Source organism: Rhinoderma darwinii, chromosome 1 (genome assembly GCF_050947455.1).
Source record: "Rhinoderma darwinii isolate aRhiDar2 chromosome 1, aRhiDar2.hap1, whole genome shotgun sequence".
Taxonomy (NCBI): Eukaryota; Metazoa; Chordata; class Amphibia; order Anura; family Rhinodermatidae; genus Rhinoderma; species Rhinoderma darwinii.
Window position 1 is genome coordinate 371,868,141 of NC_134687.1, and position 20,330 is coordinate 371,888,470.

Below are 20,330 nucleotides of genomic sequence, written 5' to 3' on the forward strand. Positions count from 1 at the left end.
GGTCCATAGCGACCGCGGCATTTATAGTGGTTTTTCCATGAAGGACATTTATGACATATCCACTGGATATTCCAAAAGAAACAGTAGGACAACAGCACACGTCTCCAAATTTTCAAAGTGGTTTTATTGTCAAGACATCCGCAATAGACATCCATAGTGAGTGAGGGGTCTTTGTCAAGCCTAACATTGTCTAAAAACATAGTCTTAAATAGGTGAATACAAATAATCACATGATCCGATTCAGCCAGTGAGAATCGTGAACCCGGTCTCCCAGGTGAATCATACATTAGTCTTAATGACAATCTTCAACTTCGTTTATATAATAATCCAAAAGTGTAAAAATACAACATACACTACATCTTCAATCCATCATTAATATCAATACATCAATCGTTGTTCTTATAGTGGGAAATGAAGGAGGGAAGTTCACCACACTCCAGGTTCCAGTTACGATCCAAGGACGCTACTGCGCATGCTCCGCAATCAGTGTATCTCTGCGGTACAATGAAAACAAGCATTTGACCAAAAAGAATATCAGAATAGAGTGTCTATAGATGAGATAATATACTCGATCATGCCTCTTGTGGCGAGAATCTATCAATCCACATGTTATATTTGCAACTATATACATAAACAATTTAGGATGAAATCAATTCAGTTGTCAAGGACGCCATCACTAGGTGACGATAAGTCACATGTGACTAGGTGTCCGAAGAATCAATGAAAAAAGGGGGAACAGGGCAAGTTATATCGGCCTCTAGCTAATAATATAGATCACAAAGTGATAAGATCTTCAAGTAATCTACTGTGTTAAATCGCCTACATGAATTAGATCATCGAAGTGATCAAAAATATTTACAGGGAATGCTCGTAATATCTGTCCGATGGTATACATCAGACAATTGTACAGCATAATGAACACAAGACTATAAATTGATTATATTGAATTTCCGCCTGCAAAAAACTCTGTGAACATAGCCTAAACGTTTTTTAAAAGTTAAAAAAAAAAACAAGAATTTTTCCCAAGCACAATGTAAAAATAAAAAAATTGGTATTGTTGCGTCCGTAAAAGTCTGAAACTATTACAATATATAATTATTTGACTCAGTGAATGGCGTAAAAAAAAAAAATGTAAAACCCCAGAATCGTTGTCTTTTGGTCACCATAGCGCTAAAAAGAATGAAATAAATAAAAAGTGATAAAAAAATGGTATGTACCAAAAAATGGTGCTAATAAAACCTACAGCTCGTCCCGCAAAAAATAAGCCTTCACACCGCTCAAACGATGGAAAAATATAAGTTATGGCTCTCAGAATGTGGTGAAACCAAACAAATTATTTATTTTAACCAATAGGGTTTTTCTTTGTAAAAGATGTCAAATATTAAATTTTTTCCTATTTTCTGTTGTCTAAAACTTGGGTGCGTCTTATAGTCAGGTTCGTCTTATAGTCCGAAAAATATGGTCATTGTTTATTTTCATGCTTACATTTAGCACTAAGACGGATCCGCCCAACAGATTTGCCAAGATGGGTGCTATGCCTACTCCTTTTAAAGTGTTAAATACAGTTGAAACACCAGCTACTGTTCCTGTAAGCCCAGTTCCAGAGCCCAGCACAGATGCAGTACACTCAGAAGAAATTCAAGGTCAGCCTTTATTTAACAATTCACTGTTGGTTTTATTTGAGGCATTGTTTGTTTTACTTTTCTATCATATTCAAAATTTATTCTGCATGGTTTTTTTTTGTTTTGTTTTGTTCTTGATTTTGACTTGCTAAAGTTTTTTTGGCTCATGGGACCCTCTATCCGGTTGCTAAAAGCAAGTTTTTTTTTATTTTATATGTTAATAAATACTACTCTTGTCATACTTTATGTCCCTACCAACAAAGATCCTCCTGTGTGGCAGATACACGTTCTATTAGAATATCCATTTCCACGTTTGTGTACTTATGAGGTACATACTTTCTGGAGCTACCTTTCACATACAGAAATTAGTGTTTTGTTCAGAAAAGCTACTGGATTATTGAACAATGTATTAGATCACATGCAATTTTTTTTTTTTAAGATTTACTTTGTATCTTAGTTGTCATATTTATTTGAAGAACCTGTTTTGGGACTTTTGGCTTATAATTCCTAGTTGTAAATGTTTCTTACCCTTACAGAAGATAAACCTATAGCAACTCCCAAGATTTTTTTTCAACCAAGTCCAGAGGATCTTGAGACCTATGGGTAAGTATAAAGTATTTGGGGTTAGGGCTTTTTCAGATGAACGAGTGTAAACGGACGTAAAAAACTGCAATTTTTCACATCCGAGTCGAAACTGTGCGGGACCTGTTTTCACGGATCCCTCATAGAATTTAATCTATTGGGGATCTGTGAAAACTGACAAAAACAAGACATGTCCTATTTTTTCATGGACCCTTCACGCTGTCCGTTAAAACAGCCCCATTGAAATACATTCAGCCGTGTGATGCCCGTTAAAGAAACGACTGTCACACGGACTACGTTTACGTTGGTCTGAATAATCCCTTAGAAAGGACTTAGATGTTTTATAACTAAGCATTTTCTAGTGACTGTTACTATGAGTTGCCCTCCTCTGTACATTCCTCATTATTACCATGCAAAAGATATAATGTTCAATTTCAGTCCTATTTATTTGCTTCACTATTTGTTTTTACAGTCCCTACAGAAAGGAAAAACTAACATTTTCCTTTCAATTTAAAAATGTTTAACATAACTGTATGCAATTTTGTCATTTTTTTTCTTAGACCCAATACAAAAATGATCAGGTTCCGAAAAGGTGACAGTGTTGGCATGCGTCTTGCTGGTGGCAATGACGTAGGTATATTTGTTGCTAGTGTGCAGGAAGGCAGTGCTGCTGAGCAGGAGGGTCTTAATGAAGGTGATCAACTGCTTAAGGTAAGTACAGAAAACATGCTCTGTTCTATGTCAAGTAGTTAGATGGATAACCCCCTTAGCCGTAGTAACACGTATGAACGTTCTTGAAAAGCGCGCAATGAGTTTAGTTCAAGTTGCACTTGAAATTTAGAGGGATTTTAAACCACCATAAAAATATAAGAGGCTGTTGCCATACACATAATATAGAAATCTGAACACTGACATTATATGACCTGCTGTAATAAAAACAATTCTTTCCACTGAAAAGTATTGCACCACAACACAATAATAGTGCCTAAATGCTGCCCCATGCAGTAATATTGTCTAATTGCAGTTACACACCGTAAAAGTGCCTCCTTTTGCGCTCCACACAGATCATCATCATCATCATCCTCCTCCCTGCATGCTGCCAGTACAGCCACCGCTGCCCCCCCCCCTCCTCCTCCACGTTGGCTGATGTGAAAGCTGCAAGTAGATGCAACTCTCACTTCAACCTGCTATACTGCGATCTAGCCTAAGGCCTTATTCACACGAACGTGTTTAACGTCCGTGATACGCGCGTGACCATCACGTGAGTCGCACGGACCTATGTTAGTCAGTGGGGCCGTTCAGACATTCCGTGATTTTCACGCAGCGTGTCTGCTGTGTAAAACTCACGACATGTCCTATACTTGGGCGTTTTTCGCGCATCACGCACCCATTGAAGTCAATGGGTGCGTGAAAATCACGTGCGGCACACTTGATTCACGCAACAGTTGTTAAAGAAATGAAGGGAAAAATAAAACCACTTCCTTCATTTCTGTTAACATAAAAACAGAGTGTCATGGCGATGTCATATGTGCGAAAATCACCCAGCCACGTACCAACTACTGATGACACACGGCACTGCAACGCACACAAAAAACGCTGAGTTTTTTTGCGTGCACAAAACGCGCACGCTCGTGTGAATCTGGCCTAACTAGAGCAATTTGTAGCAGCTCCCCCTGCAGTCACACTGCTGCCCGTGCGGAGCTCATTGAAAGAAATATTGGCCTTTTCCAGTTGAATGAGCACCGCTCAGGATAATCGGTAGGGATGGGATGTTCATTTGGAGGAAAGTGGGGACTTGATTAAAGCATGTTAAGGTTTAGGTGGGCACACTTAACTTAGAAGTGGGAAAGTTTAGGAGTAACATTAGAATGTGAAAGAATAGTAGTGTCTTGAAACAAGTGGCAGGCATTTGTAGTGAAAAAAATCAGATATGATTTTTAAGCATACCTGGGATTGGAAAAAATCAATCATCGGACAGTTGATTGAAAAAAAAAAAAGGGGCAAACTGCATGGACCTCTTGTTTTGTGTTCACATTTTTTGACGTTCCTGCTATGTCTTCCGTAACTGTTAGGTAAATTCACAAGACTTCAGGTGCATTGTTCGAGAAGATGCTGTCCTTTATTTGTTGGAAATCCCAAAAGGTGAAGAAGTGACCATTTTAACCCAGAGTAAATATGATGGTAAGTCTATTATAAAATTGACTTATTAAAGCATGCTTCTTGGTCTATATAAGCCAGGGGTGGGGAATCTTTATATTTTTTTATTTTTTTTTTCTGCCAAGGGCCGTTTGGATATTTATAACATTCGCGAGTCATACAAAATTATGAACTTAAAAATTGTCCCGCTGTGTTTGGTCAAACCTTTAACTCGCCCCTAATGTGATGGCTGGAACTGCTTCTCTTTGGTGAGGTGTGTGATGTTAGCTGGTATTGATGATGGTGCTGGTCTGGAGCGCAGTTGACTCTTTGCAATAAAAAGTTTTGAAAAGAACTGCTCGCAGCAGTAAGTTGTTCCGACTTACTTAAAGGGGTTTTCCCATCAGGAACATTTATGACGTAGCCACTGGATATAGTATCTTCATCGTAGCCACTGGATATGTCATAAATGTCAGATGCGGGTTCCACCTCTGGGACCTGCACCATTCTCTAGAACGGGGCCCACCTAAACCCTGTTCTACCTCTCTGTGTTTTCCGACCATGTAGAAGAAAACCGCGTAGCTCCCTGTTTCCATGACTCGCATAGTAGTGAATGCCAGTTACGCTAGCAGCGTAGCATGCGAGTTACGCTATTTCCGTAACGAACATTCAGTTCTATGGGACTTATGGAAACAGCGTATCTCTGTTTTCTTCATGGTCGGAAATCGCACGCTTCAGCCACAACACAGAGGTAGAACGGGGTTTAGGGGGCACCGTTCTAGAGATAGATCTGGGACCCGCACCTATCTGACATTTATGATATATCCTGTGGCTATATCATAAATGTCCTTGATGGAAAAACCCCTTTAAGTCACCTGACCTATCTTCATGTGTTTAGGACAGGTCCTATATCTACACTACAGCTTAATTTTTCATTTAGGCCTCAGCAAAGTTTCTAAATTTTAGGTCAGGAGCAGGAGGAGGGCAGATGGAGCCAAGTACTGTGTAATGAGGATGCGGCGGTCTGAGTGAGACGGTCAGTGTGTGCCGGACTGAGTGGACCAGTCCAGTCACCTGACCTCACGTCAGGTGAATCAGGTCAGGTGACTTGACTGGTCCACTCCCAGGCCGGCACGCACCGGCCTCACTCAGACCGCCGCCATACTTGGCTCTGTTCGCCCTCTTCCTGCTCCTAAATGCGAGTGAGTAGGACGAACGGCGCCAAGCCGCGAATGACGCAGCAGCAGCGTGGGCTGAGAGGTCGGGCCAGACCAAATGATCTCACATGGACTGCGGGCCAGATGTTCCCCACCCCTGATATAAGCAGTTAATAATTTGTTTTTGAATTTATTTTTTTTATGTATATAATACTAGTCTTTTTTCCATCTAAGGGTTCATGCACAGAACCATATTACGGCCCCTTACAAGTTCTGAGTTGTACGGAGTCATAATAAGTCCCCAATTGATGTCTATGTATCTATAGTTTACCGCTATATGCCTTCAATTTCATATGGAGACAGAGATTTTTCTCTTGGATCTATATGGAATCGGAGAAATTTTTTTTTGTGCTGTTCCATTGTAAGCCGTATTATGGAGCATTTTAATACCTCCATAACACGGTACCGCACAGAGGCACCATATTGAGTGTCTATGGCTTCGTAGTACAGTGAATATATGTGCCGCCATAAGGCTAGGACTAAACAGCGACTTTGACCGCGACGCGTAATAATAGTCTCTCATTGCGAGCCGAAGGCTGCCCCAACCGCGACTTCATAGTCGCGCACAATCTAAATCCACTGGACTTCTTGAGATTGGTGCCGTGGTCGCGACAACTTGCGGTTGTTTTTTTGTTTTTTGGCTAGTCATACAGTAGATGTAAATGCAGGTTTTTATTTCCTGCCAGCTTAAAGCTTTTTTGTTTTTTTTGCTTTAAATTCTTTATAAATCCAGTTACTGAACAGGTTAAGCTTTTTGCTTTTGATAGAGATATTTTTTTTGGTGTGTTATCTAGTCTATTTAGATTACCAATTGGTTTAATATCTAATGTTACCAATTTTAATTTCCATATATTTAGTGTACAAAAATATACTTGCCTGTGGCCGCGGTGACTCATTCTTCATAAGGACTCATTTTGAGTGTGAAAAAGAAGGTCCACAGTTCCTAGGATTTACAAGAGGCGAGATTTTCAGAGTGGTTGACACGCTGTATGACGGGAAACTAGGCAACTGGCTGTCTGTTAGGATCGCCAATGAGCTGGAGAAAGGCCTTATCCCAAGTAAAAGCAGGTATTTCCAATCCTTATGAAGGACTGTTCAATCTTTAATTATTTCTTCATCTGCACAATTTGGTTTAGTTTATTACTTCAATTAAGTTTGTAGACCACTTTTTTTTTTTTTTTAAATGCTTTTCATTTGGATCTTGTGCCTAAGATAGGATTGTAAATTTAATTAAAGAGGCTCTGTCACCAGATTTTGCAACCCCTATCTGCTATTGCAGTAGATAGGCACTGCAATGTAGATTACAGTAACTTTTTTTTATTTTTAAAAAACAAGCATTTTTGGCCAAGTTATGACCATTTTTGTATTTATGCAAATGAGGCTCGCAAAAGTCCAAGTGGGTGTGTTTAAAGTAAAAGTCCAAGTGGGCGTGTATTATGTGCGTACATCGGGGCGTTTTTACTAGCTGGGCGTTCTGACGAGAAGTATCATCCACTTCTCTTCAGAACGCCCAGCTTCTGGCAGTGCAGACACAGCCGTGTTCTCGAGAGATCACGCTGTGTCGTCACTCACAGGTCCTGCATCGTGTCGGCCACATCGGCACCAGAGGCTACAGTTGATTCTGCAGCAGCATCAGCGTTTGCAGGTAAGTAGCCCACTTGGACTTTTACTTTAAACACACCCACTTGGACTTTTGCGAGCCTCATTTGCTACAAAAATGGTCATAACTTGGCCAAAAATGCTCGTTTTTTAAAAATAAAAACGTTACTGTAATCTACATTGCAGCGCCGATCTGCTGCAATAGCAGATAGGGGTTGCAAAATCTGGTGACAGAGCCTCTTTAAGTTTGCTAAAACAAAACTGACCACATACACCATCAATAAGGCTTCGTTCACATATGCGCTACGGAGCCCTGACAAACACAAACGGAAACAATAGCTTTCCATCACCATTGATTTCAATGGTGACTGATCCGGTGCCAATGGTTTCCGTTTGTCTCCGTTGTGCAAGGGTTCCATCGTTTTGACGGAATGAATAGCGTAGTCTACTACAGTATTGATTCCGTCAAAACGATGGAAGCCATTGGCACCGGATTCGTCACCATTGAAATCAATGGTAATGGAAACGTAAGCCTATGGTTTCCGTTAGGGATGCACGATGCATCGAAACTTCGATACTGTTTCGATACTCTGCATCCCCAAACGGTTCGATACCGCTATTTCATGTATTTCGATACTTCGCTGTGAGACCGAACAGCTCAGTATAGTAACAGATGAATGTATGAGAGCGGGGCTGCGGCTGTGTAATAGTCATTGCCGCGCTCCTGAGTCCTGATAACAAGTGCGCGCTGTCAGGATGATGCGATGCGGCCGGCGCTGCACTAATGATTGCCAGCACTGAAGACAGAACATGGCGGGCGCACTACAAAACACCCCCATGTTCTGTCCTCAGTGCCTGAACCGCCGCTCGTTAGTGCAGCGCCGGCCGCATCCCCACATCCTGACCGCGCACGCACTTCCTGTCAGGAGCGGGGCAATGGCTGTATTACACAGCCGCAGCCCCACTGGCGGAGATCAGAGAAACCTCTCATCTCCGCCGTTATTCCTGTGAATGCTGCGATCAAAGCTGACTGCAGCATTCAGGGGAAAATAAGATGGGGGGGATGCCCCTTGGATCGCGTCACAAGGAATTCCTGTGACGCGATTGAGGGACATACCATATATGGGCAGACAGCCCAGGGTCCATTGAAGGACCCCAGGGCTGTCTTACCATATTTTCTGTTAGGGCATACTTGGGCATGTCCTATCAGTACACAGGATAATGCCAGTACATTCAAGTTTAAAAAATAAAGTAAAAACAAAGTAATGTTAAATTTAAAAAAAATACACATACACCTTTTTTACAATAAACATTAAAATAAGTCTCAATACTTAAAATATACACATATTCTGTATTGGCGTGGCCGTAATAACCTGCACAACTTTTTTTTGTATCATTTATGATGTGTACGCTGTAAAAAATTAAAATAAAAACCGCTTTCTTTCACTTATTGTGAGGCACGAGGTGTGATGAATTTAACCTCCATGTGCCTCACATTAATAGTAATTAACCCCATCATGTACCTTACACATTAACCCATTATGACTGAGGAACATGATGGGGTTAATGAATTTTGAATGTGTCTCACATTAATAGTAATCATCACACCACGCGCCTCACATCCGAAAATGGAAGAACTTTATTTTTTTAATTTTTTTATTACTGTTGGCAAAGTATGGAATTGCTATCGAAATCGCAATTCTAAACGAAGTATCGGTATCGAAGTCCAAATTCTGGTATCGGGATATCCTTAGTTTCCGTTCGTGTCTGTCAGGGCTCCGCTCCGACAGAAAGCTCCGACGTTATGTCAGAACGGAGCCCTAGTGCAGATGTGAACGAAGCCTTAGCTGTTAAGCTCTGTTCACACAAGTATCATGGCTTCCGTTTATAATAGAGCTGTGACGGCTATGCCTGAACATTTTTCTAACAGATAAGTGTGAATTCTAATTGACTTGTTTTGTTTTTTAAAGGTAATTTATTAAAACCTTATATATCAAACCGTGGTACAAAATAGAAAAGTATAAAATAATGTTGCATACAGCAAATTAATATAGCGGCACCAAGTGTATTGGTACTACTATATTAACATATTATGTTTGTCAATTAACAAAAATATACGGATATACTTCACATATAAATGTGTGTGTATATATAGTCGCAAACAAAACCTGAACGAACAAACCTTTCCTTTTCAGAAGAAAATGTAAAATAAAATCTAGTGAAAAGACCAGTCAATGGTACAGTTTAGTGGAGGAATAGGGGACCGCAGAGAGACGTCGCAAAATTCCAGGCCCGAGCAATGTCAATTTAAGAGCTCGATACTTTCAATAATGTAGCAGGGCATCCACGTGCTTCATAAGTGAGTTTAAAAAGTGTAAAGGAGTATAGCTTTTTTTTTTTTTTTAGCCTAGAACAATAAGGGCATGTTTACACGGCTTATTTTTGGCCCGTAAACGGGCGAAAAACAGCTGAGATATCGGAAGCAGAACGCCTCCAAACATCTGCCCATTGATTTTAATTGGAAAAACGGCGTTCTGTTCCGACGGCCTGTTTTTTTGCGCGGCTGTTTTTAAAAACAAAAATTGGCTGCCGAAATGAAGTGCATGTCACTTCGTGGCACGTTTTTGGAGCTGTTTTTCATACTCCAATGAAAACTGCTAAAAAACGGCCACAAAAAACGCTGCGAAAATTGCCAGTGTCTAAAAAACAAAAACGGCTGAAAATCAGGAGCTGTTTGCGTGTGAACATACACTTCGTGTCATGAGAGATCTAACCGCTATAGTAGGTATAATTTCCTCTACCAATATTGAGACAAGTTCTGGGTTCAAGTATATGAGGGAGTCCTACTTTAAGCTCAAGTAATTGCATTACCTCAGCCCAGAAATTCTTAATAATCGGACATTCTCAGGACATTTGTAGTAAGGAGCCCTCCGCTCCTTGGCACTGTGGACAGACCGGAGTAGATATACGTAACATCCTAAATAATTTGGAAGGGGTGTAGTACATTCGGTGGAAAAAGTTTAATTGAATAAGTCGGTCTCTTGTAGATATCAAGGGACCTCTTAGAGCGAATAGCATTTACATATGATCGTAAGTAGATACAGAGGAAAGAGTCTGAGACCATCGGTCCAAGGCTCTATTAAGGTTATTAGAAGATACAGTTAAGTCTAAAGCATGTATAATGGTTTAGACAACGTCTCCTGTGTCACCCAATCCTCCACCGGGGATGTACAAAGTCTAACATTATACCCTGCAAACTATGACCAGAGGGCACGTCTAAGCTGGAAATAACGGATCCTGAGATGAGTCGGGATCTGGTGTTTTGTGCAAATGTAGCTACTTTATCTTCCGCTACCACATCCTCCAAGGTCAATATACCCAGGGTTGCCCACTCACTAGGGATGTGGAGTCCTCGTAACTGGCAAAAGCGGGTAATACCAGAGTGGTGTTCTAGGTGACCAGGACACCTGTTCTAAGTCAAAGAAGGGCAATGAAGATCTCTACCAGACCTTCAGAGTAGTCTGCTTTTTGGACTGTGTGTGTCCCTTTGGGGGGTGGGGCTCTGTCTATAAATAGAGTTCACCAGGGCTTTATAGGAACCGAGAAGTGAAGCTTCCAGCTCGGTACAGGGATTGAAGTGTCTATGGGTAAACCACCACCATACGTAAACCAGTTGACTAGCATGGTAGTGAAGATATAAATTCGGGAGGGCCAGCCCACCCTGCTCAGTGGGTAGTTGTAGTGTGCCTAGAGCGATTCTAGGAGTACCCCCTTTTTAATAGACTCTCCGCTTTCTGATCCATAGGATCTTTGAGCTGAGAGGAGTCTTCGAACGGAAGGGTCGTTCTCCTAACCACTTTGGCTAGCTGTTTAGCAATTTTTGGAAGTTCTTCCCAGATTTTTTGGTTCTATGTCAGCGAAGGGAAAGCGATGTCTTGGCTCCCCAGGAATACCTAGCGTTTTCTCTGGGTTTTCCCACTCCGGTTTAATTTAATTTATATTTTCATGAATGGGAAAAAGATGTTCCATCCAGTTTCTTAATCCTGCGAACATTTAATCATAAACTGTTCTTTTTTTATTTTATTTTATTTCTTCAATAGCCATAGTGCTTCTTATGGCCTGAAGTAATTCATCCATATATTCTGATGAAAAATTATATTTTCTCTCTCTTAATCATCCTCTTCTATGATATGAGATAATTCCCCTTCCTCCATATCTTCGGGAATAGAGAACTGACCGCTTTTAGAGTCAGAATCTGAATCGTCATCTGGGATTAGCTTTCTTTTTCCCCACCGAGGTGAAAACGGAGGGCATGTTTGATTGCGAGAAAACTGCTAGAGACTACTGTATCTCTACTTGCATAAGAATTTTTATCTCAATTAAAGAGGGTTGTCCTTCCCGTATAATTTTCTCTGTACAGGCTTGACAGAGGGGTTTCTTATGGGAAACTGGTCGTTTTTTTTCAGAACAATTGCCACATTTACAGGTTATATGGGTCTTTTAATTTAAATTTTTAGGGGGACTCTGTCACCCTAACAAGAAACAAAGGGAAATATAAGTAATTGACCCCCCCCCGCTAACAAATCCCAGATCCCCCGACCGTAATACTTACTGGGCCAGGGTTTGCGCTGCTCTCCACAGAACCAGAGCGGGAGGAGGATCGCTCTCTCTGTCATTATAGACCTGTATGATTTGTCCTACCTTAGTAGAAAGACCCTCTTGATCAGGGCATTTTTATATCTTGCCTCCGGGATCAGCGCCTTCCTTGTCCAATCCGAGGGAATCTTTCTCCAGGGCCTCCGACCCGCTGTAATGTTCATAGTGGCAAACGCAGAAACTACCGGAAGTAGGCCGCACTTTTTAGTTTAGCTTTGGAACACACATGCATTCCACCAACCGGACGCTGTCAGTGCAACACCGGAAGTGGCTTTATCCAATGGCCGGTGTCCCATACTCGCGGATGAGGCCCTGGGAATACAGCTTGGGAGCTCATGGAGGACCGGAAACTAGGTTTCTTTGGGACCATTCAGCTTTACCTCCGAAGAGGCGCAGGAAAACCGCAAAACCAAAGCAGTCGTGGAGGAGGAAGGATACCGATCAACCTCTGCTGCTTGCTAAGTAAACATAATTTTTTTTAAATGTACTAGACTCTGTTCCCAGAGCACCTCGCTGCCATGTCCCATAGGGACTGGAAAATCACTGATGGAGTTAGGATGGGGAGGGGCTTTTAACCTGTGTTTCCTGTCCCTATTAGGGCGTGGCGTCAACCTCCTGTGGTGCCGTCATGGAGGATGACTGGAGAAAGGTTAAGCAAATGAGGTGTAATCCGTTCAACATGCAATTTATACCGCTCTATGGGTAGATCATCTAGACCCACGGTTTTCCTGTTTGGAAATGAGCTAATCGCCTCAGTAATTTGCTCCATAGTCAGTTCAACCTCCAGAAAATCAACATCCTCTCTATCCAGACTGAGGAACACAATAGTGTCTAAGTATGCCTCTAGGTCAGTTGGCTTATTTGAGACCTTAGAGGAGTATAAATCTGAGTAAAATTTAGCAAAAATTTAATTGATGGGCAGGGGGTCACTAACGGGCATCCCAGTACAAGAGGCGATTTCCAAAATGGGGATTTGGGGTGGTGTCCTCTCTAGCCAAGTAAGCCAGCAAAAGACAATTCTTATACCCATGCCCAAAACTCTGTTGGGGGTACAACGTTTTCTTCCTGGTGAGATCCGTTAATAAAATGGTATATTCACGTTGCTTTGCTGGAAGGTAGTAAAGGCCAAGGAGCCTAGTTTTGAGATAATCCTCCTCTGCTGCAACCAGTTCAGCCTCCCAAACTGTACGTTGTTTAGCCAGGCCCCTCCTATGTGAGGATATTGCCTGTATAACCACCCCTCTGTTACGGGATGCCTTCAAGGCATAGATCAGATTGCTATCTGCCGAACCTGAATTAATATTCCAAAAATCTGTAATTTATCTTTCTAAGGAGGTTGCAAGCTCCGCACAGGAGAGCCATAGGGGACTCCATTTCCAGATCTTAACGTATTGCAACCTCAGGTAATCCCAAAGTGACCATAAGGGGAGACTGGTCTGAGATTCCCCGAGGGAGATACTGTGCATCTATCACAAATACTAAAGAACCGTCACTGCTGAATGCCAAATCATTTCTGGAAAAGTACCTATAGGCGGGTGAGTCGCACGAATAAGCTATAGAATGAGGGTAGCAAGCCTGACAAATTTCCCCTAAATATGTTGCGTCCCAGTAATCTAAGGGGTCCCTCCAGTTTGTTTAATTTAGAGCACATCAAAAGATTGGAATCTTCGAGGAGCGGAAGGGGAGCAGGACCAAACTCCGTTAACCAGCATAGTTATGTCATGGAGTAATTGGCCGGAGGGACATTATAGACATTAACTATAATGAAAGATGTAAAATGGATCTGACATGACAACACCATGAAGTGCCCTCTAGGATCAGTTTTAACAGATGTAACATTAAATTGTAAAGATTTGTGAACCAGCAAGGAAACCCCACAGGAGTAATTAGAATAAGGGCAAGGGCTCGCATTTTGGGACCAAGTAAATGAGTCTCTTGTAAAAGTATGATCTGTGGATTGTACTTGCAGAGAAAATTGAAAACGAGGGTCCTTTTAAATTTGTCATGAAGTCCCCGCACGTTCCAGGAGATAATTTTAAGATGGTATAACGTCTCCATGAAGGAAATTGAGGTCAATGCAGACCCGGATGGTAACGATACACGGGTGGAATATAGAAGCCATGCTCTCTGGGAATTTCCAACTCCAGCACTCCTAACCATCCCCCCGTACTTGACAGGTTTCCTTCCCAATTGCAGCATGTAGCAAAAAACAGAAACAAAATTACAAGGTATGCTGAAATGGTTAGTGAAATGGGGCAACCCCCTTCCCCTAGAATGCATCAATGATTCTCAAATAAAGCTAATAGGGTCAATAGAGCAACGGCATGGAAGACCGGAGGATCTGGTCCCCACGTTGGGGCCGAAATTCTGATATCACAGAATCAGCCCAGAAATGGCTCAAAATATACCCCCCCCCCAACAACATTGGTGCAGTGGAACAGCCTCTGTAGCAGCAGAGGGTTCCAGGAGGGAGTATGGCGTAGGATCAAGAATGCCTTCTGCGGCACCTCCAGAGATGTGTCACCTACCGCCGGAGGCCAGGCCCCCCTAATGGACTTTGTTGACTTTAATGGCATCGAGAAGTTTTGCAGATTATTATTCTTGCCATCAAAAATACTGGAAAGTCAGACATATACTCCAAGGGAGCCTGATAGCTAGACATATTACATCTCTCACATCTTTTGTACATTAACAGGAATGATAGTTGTATATATTCAGCTGTATATTCTTTGGTTATCGGGTACCTCCTATCGATTGATCCTTTTGTTATAACTATAATAAAGCCACTTGATTTATGAAAAGGCTAGAAGTAAAATACATTAGTTTTGTCTAAAAATGGTATCAATATTATTACAGTTGGTGTTGGACTACATAAGTACTGTGTGGGAGATCGCCCACTAATACTTTCTGTTTCTAATATTTTTTCACGGCTATTTCCCCAGCATATTTTGTAATGCATATAATGCAGCATAGGCTCCAGGGATGAGTCTGAGGGAATGGGTGTGATTTTATGATTCGCACCGTTCACAGCAATTTCCTCAGACCAATTTGCTTGAATATTTTTTTGACCTGAAGCTGTTAAAAGCAGATATACACTAGTCAAACTTTAAAAGTTCTTGTTAAATACTATAAATAGGACCCATAAAGGATGCATGTAGCTTATAACATATTCTGCAATGTGCTGTAATGCTCATTTTTAACAGATAGTACGTCATTGGGTCGATCTTACATTTATTATATAACTGTGCGTGTCAGCAGCTTATTTTATTTTCTGTACTTTAATAATATAGGGTAATAACCCTATTATAAAAGACAAGGTAGAAGACTATTTAGATATTATTAAGGCATCTTTTGTGTGTGCTATTTGAAGACGAAAAACAAGACATATGAACAAACAAAACCATTTAATTAAAAAAAAAAAAAAAGGGAGAGGGCAGGTAGTAAAAAATATATTTCTGAAAACAATAAGGGAGATTTATTAATACTGATGCACTGTGAACGCACCCTATTGATGAATATGGCTTGGACCAGAAACAAGACCAGCAAGTCCAGGTCAGTCTTGGTGAGACGCCGAAATACCGCCCGTTTTTTAGGGACTTAATAAATATGATGCCCAGCCCAAATTACATATTTTTATATTTTAATTTTTTTGTTGCGTGCAGATGACTGGTATAAGTAGGATTTCTTAATGTGTTGAATATTGCTGTTAATGTTTCAGAGCTGATCAGCTGGCCAGTGTGCAGAATGCACAGAAAACAGGGGTGGCTGGGGATCGAGCAGATTTCTGGAAGAACCGGGCTCAAAGGGCTGGGGCAAAAAAGAATGCGAAGAAGGGTCGTGATGATCTATCCTCAATCTCATGGATCAGCACCAGATTCCCTTCCTATGAGAAAGTTATGCTGCGGGAAGGTAATGAACGCTTTCTTTCTCCAACATTACATGTAATTTTTTTTAAAAACCACTCTGACACATTTTCGGTAATTTATAGAAGAGAATTTACTAGATTATATTCTTACTAGTTTTCCAATTTTATACAGAAAAAATATCTAAACAGCTTTACAGTTTGGGCAGAAATTGCTGGACAGTAATGTATTTGTATTTACAGCAGACTGTCTTAGGGCCCATTCACACGAGCTTGAACAACGTCCGTGTGCTGCGGATGGGAATCACGCACAGCACGCGGACCCATTTCAATGGGCCCGTTCACACATGCGTGAGTTGTCACGCAGCGAGAGTCCGCTGCGTGAAACCCTCTGCATCTCCTATATTGTTGCGTTTTCACGCACCTACGCGCCCATTTAAGTCAATGGGTGTGTGAAAACCACGCACTGCACACGGATGCACATCTATGTGTGGTGCGTGATTTGTGCATCAATTCGATTGAAAAAATAAAAATGTGCTTTGCGAGTGCGTGAAAAACGCAAAGCACACTGATGCATAACGCAACACACACGGACCAGATTCCCGCACGTGAATCTGATACGCTCGTGTGAATGTGGCCTTAGGGGAAGGAAGCAGGGGGGTTTACATATTTAATTTCATATTCCAGTTTAATCTCTAGGAGTTCTCCCAATATTTTTTTTTTATTTATTTTTTTCTTGTGGCAAAAGTGATCGATTCAGAGCATAACGTGATAGGAGTGATTGCTGTATCCAGAAAGGATCGGAATTATAACAGAACACCGGAAATGCAGCACACATAGGTTGCTTATAGCCCAGAGATAACAAAACCCATGTCCAGCATACACATTCGGACAGGGTTGTCGTCTGTTAGGATAATCACTCTCTTTAGATTTACTGTAGCAAAACTAACATTGTTTTCTTCTTGTTATAGCTGGTTTTAAAAGACCTGTTGTGGTGTTTGGCCCAATTGCAGATGTAGCCATGGACAAATTGGCAGCAGATATGCCAGACTTATTTCAAATAGCCAGTAAGTTATATATGTTTGAGCCATGCATGTCATGTTACCAATATTTAGAAATGTGTTCATATACTCCTATTTTATTTTTGCAGAGACTGAACCTAAAGATGCTGGCTCTGAGAAGTCAAATGGAATAGTGAGATTAAATACAGTTCGACAGATCATTGAGCAGGTGCGTACACAAGCAAACTTGTAAATACGTTCGATTTTAAAGGACACCGGTCAATAGATTTTAGGGCAGTAAAACACCAGCATGTCCTTTATACTGCTGGGGTTTATCGTCCTAAACATGTCCCTCTAAAAACTGTCCGTTTTAATAATCTCTTATAGCGCGCAAACATATTCCGCAGCACTTTACAATTTAGAGGGAACATGTACAGACCATATCAGACATTACATAGTGACACAACTAATTTTCAATACGAAAAAGAGTGGTCCCTGCTCACGAGCTTACAATCCATGACGAAATAGAGGTGATACAGAATGCAAAGAGTGCTTGGTCAATATAATGGTTCAGCCATCTTTTATACACACAGGATAGGATAGTACACGTAAAGCTGCATGAGCCAGTCACCAGCCAGTGTGTGTATGACAGACATGAAGTGCATTAGGGTGCAAGATGTGTTTGGGGATACTGCTGACTGAAGGGGTCAAGTTCTCATGACTAATGTAATAGGCCAAGAAAAGGAGTCCGATTAGGGAATGTTATAGGCTTGTTTAAAAAGATGTGTTTTCAGGGCACACTTAAAGGAAGGGTGTCGTGAATTATTTTTTTTATATCAATTTGCTTTGTGTTTTATAAAAAATGTTTTATTTATTTGTGTGTTTGTGTTTTACTTTTTTTTTATTTTCTAACTTTTTCTTCTCTATGGGGGCTGCCATTTTTTTTTTTCATCTCTGTATGTGTCGATTAACGACACATACAGACATAGAATACGACACATACATCCCCATAGAGAATGCGAACGGGAGCCGTTCGCATTCACTATGGTGTATGCCGTCTGTGTGGGAACGGCACATGCGCCGCTCCCACACAGTCCAAATGGAAGGTGTTCGGCCAAGCGACATCCGGCGCCATTTTCTTGTGGACCGGAAGCCGCAGCCGGACAGTAAGATTACTACTTCCGGTCGCGGCTCCCGGACATGTGTTCTGAAGCAAGCACTAGGAGCGGAGGGAGCGGACGGACAGGAGGGAGCGGCAGGAGCAGGTAAGCTATGTCTGTGTTTGTTCGTGTTTTACTGTGTGTTTACTACTGTATGTAAGCCTACTGCACTGTATTCGCTCAAAAAATGGCGACACACAGTATAGGAGGTTTGAACATTCAATCCCCTCCTTTCTCCTGGCACTAGCCAGGATAAAGGAGGGGGGATTGTTTGAGGATGCTAGAGCGAGTGTCTACTCAAATTTTGCAGCATAAAGCAATGTGGTTGCTTTACCACATGCCAATGCTGCAATTTTGGGAATTGCTCCCTCTAGTGACCAGCACAGGGAAATGTTATAAATTAGAATCTAATTTATAATATTTCCTGACTCGTGAAAAAAAATAAAAAAATTAGAACAATGTTTAATCATTTATACACTAACTGTTTAACTAAAAAAAAATAAAAAAAATTCTAGCGACACATTCCCTTTAAAGCTGTGGATGTTGGGAATTAATCTGATTATCTGAGGTAGTGCATTCCAAAGAACTTGTGCAGCACAAGATAAATCTTGGAGACGGGAGTGGGAGGTTCAGATTATGATGGATACTAATCTAAGGTCGTTGGCAGAACAAAGACCACAGGTAGAGTGGTAGACATAGATGAGGGAGGGGATGTAAGAATGTGCAGCACCGTGGAGAGCTTTGTGGGTGAGAGTAGTACATTTATTTATTATTTTTGTTGTTGAAGGGAATGGACAACCAGTGCAGTGACTGGCACGGGGTAGAAGCTTTTGTGTTGCGGTTGGGATATATTGGTGAGTGAAAGACAGATTAGTTATGACTTACAGAAGTCAGGACGAGAGTGAATCAGAGCAACAATTAGGCTATGTTCACACGGAGTATTTTGGGGGAGGAATATCTGCCTCAAAATTCCGTTTGGAACTTTGAGGCAGATATTCCTCTCCCTGCACGCCGATTTTCGCGGCAATTATCGCGCCGTTTTTCGCCCGCGGCCATTGAGCGCCGCGGGCATAAAACAGCGAGAAATACGCTTTCTCCTGCCTCCCATTGAAGTCAATGGGAGGTCGGAGGCGGAAGCGCCCGAAGATAGGGCATGTCGCTTCTTTTTCCCGCGAGGCAGTTTTACTGCTCGTGCGAAAAAGACGCCGACACCTCCCATTGAAATCAATGGGAGGCGTTCTCGGGCCGTTTCTGCCGAGTTTTGCGACGCGGTTTCCGCGTCAAAAAACTCTGCAAAATACCCCGTGTGAACATAGCCTAAGAGTGTTGGCTGTTTCCACTGTAAGAAAAGGGCAGATTCCTGAGATGTTTTTGAGGTGAATGTGACAGGAGTGAGAAAGTCATTTGAATGTGAAGAGCGAAGGAAAGATCCGAGTCAGACTGGTCGGTAGTTGGCAGCACAGGAAGGTTCAAAAGATGTTTGTTTTTTGTTTGTTTTTTCAGTAATGGGGTTTTAACGGCATGTTTAAAAGAGGATGGAAAAATTACAGTAGAAAGAGGTTAAATATTTTAGTCAGGTGACTAGTGACAGATGGTATAGAGACTGGATGAGGTGTGAGGGGATAGGATCATTAGGGCAGGTAGTAGGACGAGAAGAAGAGGAGCCTAGAGACTACTTCTGTTATTGGGTCAAATGCTGAAATTGAAGGGGATCGATGCAAATGGGTCACTCGGAGATATCATTGCCGGTGTTATGTTTAGCCTTAAAATAAGTGGCCAGGTCTTCAGCATAGGCATCTGCACTTTAGGGCTAAGAAGGTACTGAAAAGTATCCGTTGTTTTGGAATATTGGATAGTGTAAAGATAGGTGAAATAGACTTGTTTGGCACAGTGGAGGGCAGAGTTGTAAGTTTTTTGAGTATAAATTTGTAATGGTAGAAATCTGCAGACATGCGATTTTCTCCATAGACTTTCGGAGCATATCGAGCACTGCTGAAGAAAGCGAGATTGAGCCGCGTACCAAGGTTGTCCCTGTCAACAGGTTCGGAGTCTAGGGGCTGCTGCTTCATCCAAGGCATTTTTGAGAGTTTCATTGTAATTTGTGGCAGCCTGTATGTCTTATAGGTATGTCCTGAGGAGGCAGAACACTTTTGATAGTAAAGGAGAGCAGGTTGTGGTCAGAGCGGGAGAGGAGAGTTAATAAAGTCAGAAAGTGAGCAGAATTGGAAGAAGACCAGATCAAGTGAATTCCCATCTTCATGTGTAGGAGAGTTAGTAAGTTGTGAAAGGCCTATGGAGGAGGTTAAAGACAGAAACTGGGATGCAAATGAGGAGATTGGGTTATCAATGGGGATGTTAAAGTCCACCATGATGAGTGGGTTTTTTAGATCATAGGAAATGTGGAAGCCAGGCAGTGAAATGATTCAGGAACTGGTGGAGTGAGCCAGTTGAGTGATAGACAACTGCCCCTCGGAGGGAGTATGGGTTGAAGAGTC

The 20,330-nt window shown here is 41.7% G+C and overlaps 1 protein-coding gene across 4 annotated transcripts in view; it reads left to right on the top strand.

Annotated features, from left to right (window-relative positions):
- TJP2 (tight junction protein 2) overlaps positions 1 to 20,330 on the top strand; it is a 191,716-nt gene that overhangs the window by 144,290 nt on the left and 27,096 nt on the right. For all 4 annotated transcript variants that reach the window (XM_075827893.1, XM_075827885.1, XM_075827902.1 and 1 more), the window contains 8 exons: positions 1,492 to 1,643; positions 2,159 to 2,225; positions 2,765 to 2,915; positions 4,277 to 4,385; positions 6,415 to 6,625; positions 15,531 to 15,721; positions 16,646 to 16,741; positions 16,825 to 16,904. In XM_075827893.1, the coding sequence (XP_075684008.1) occupies positions 1,492 to 1,643; positions 2,159 to 2,225; positions 2,765 to 2,915; positions 4,277 to 4,385; positions 6,415 to 6,625; positions 15,531 to 15,721; positions 16,646 to 16,741; positions 16,825 to 16,904 (1,057 nt within the window). The remainder of the gene's footprint in view (positions 1 to 1,491; positions 1,644 to 2,158; positions 2,226 to 2,764; positions 2,916 to 4,276; positions 4,386 to 6,414; positions 6,626 to 15,530; positions 15,722 to 16,645; positions 16,742 to 16,824; positions 16,905 to 20,330) is intronic.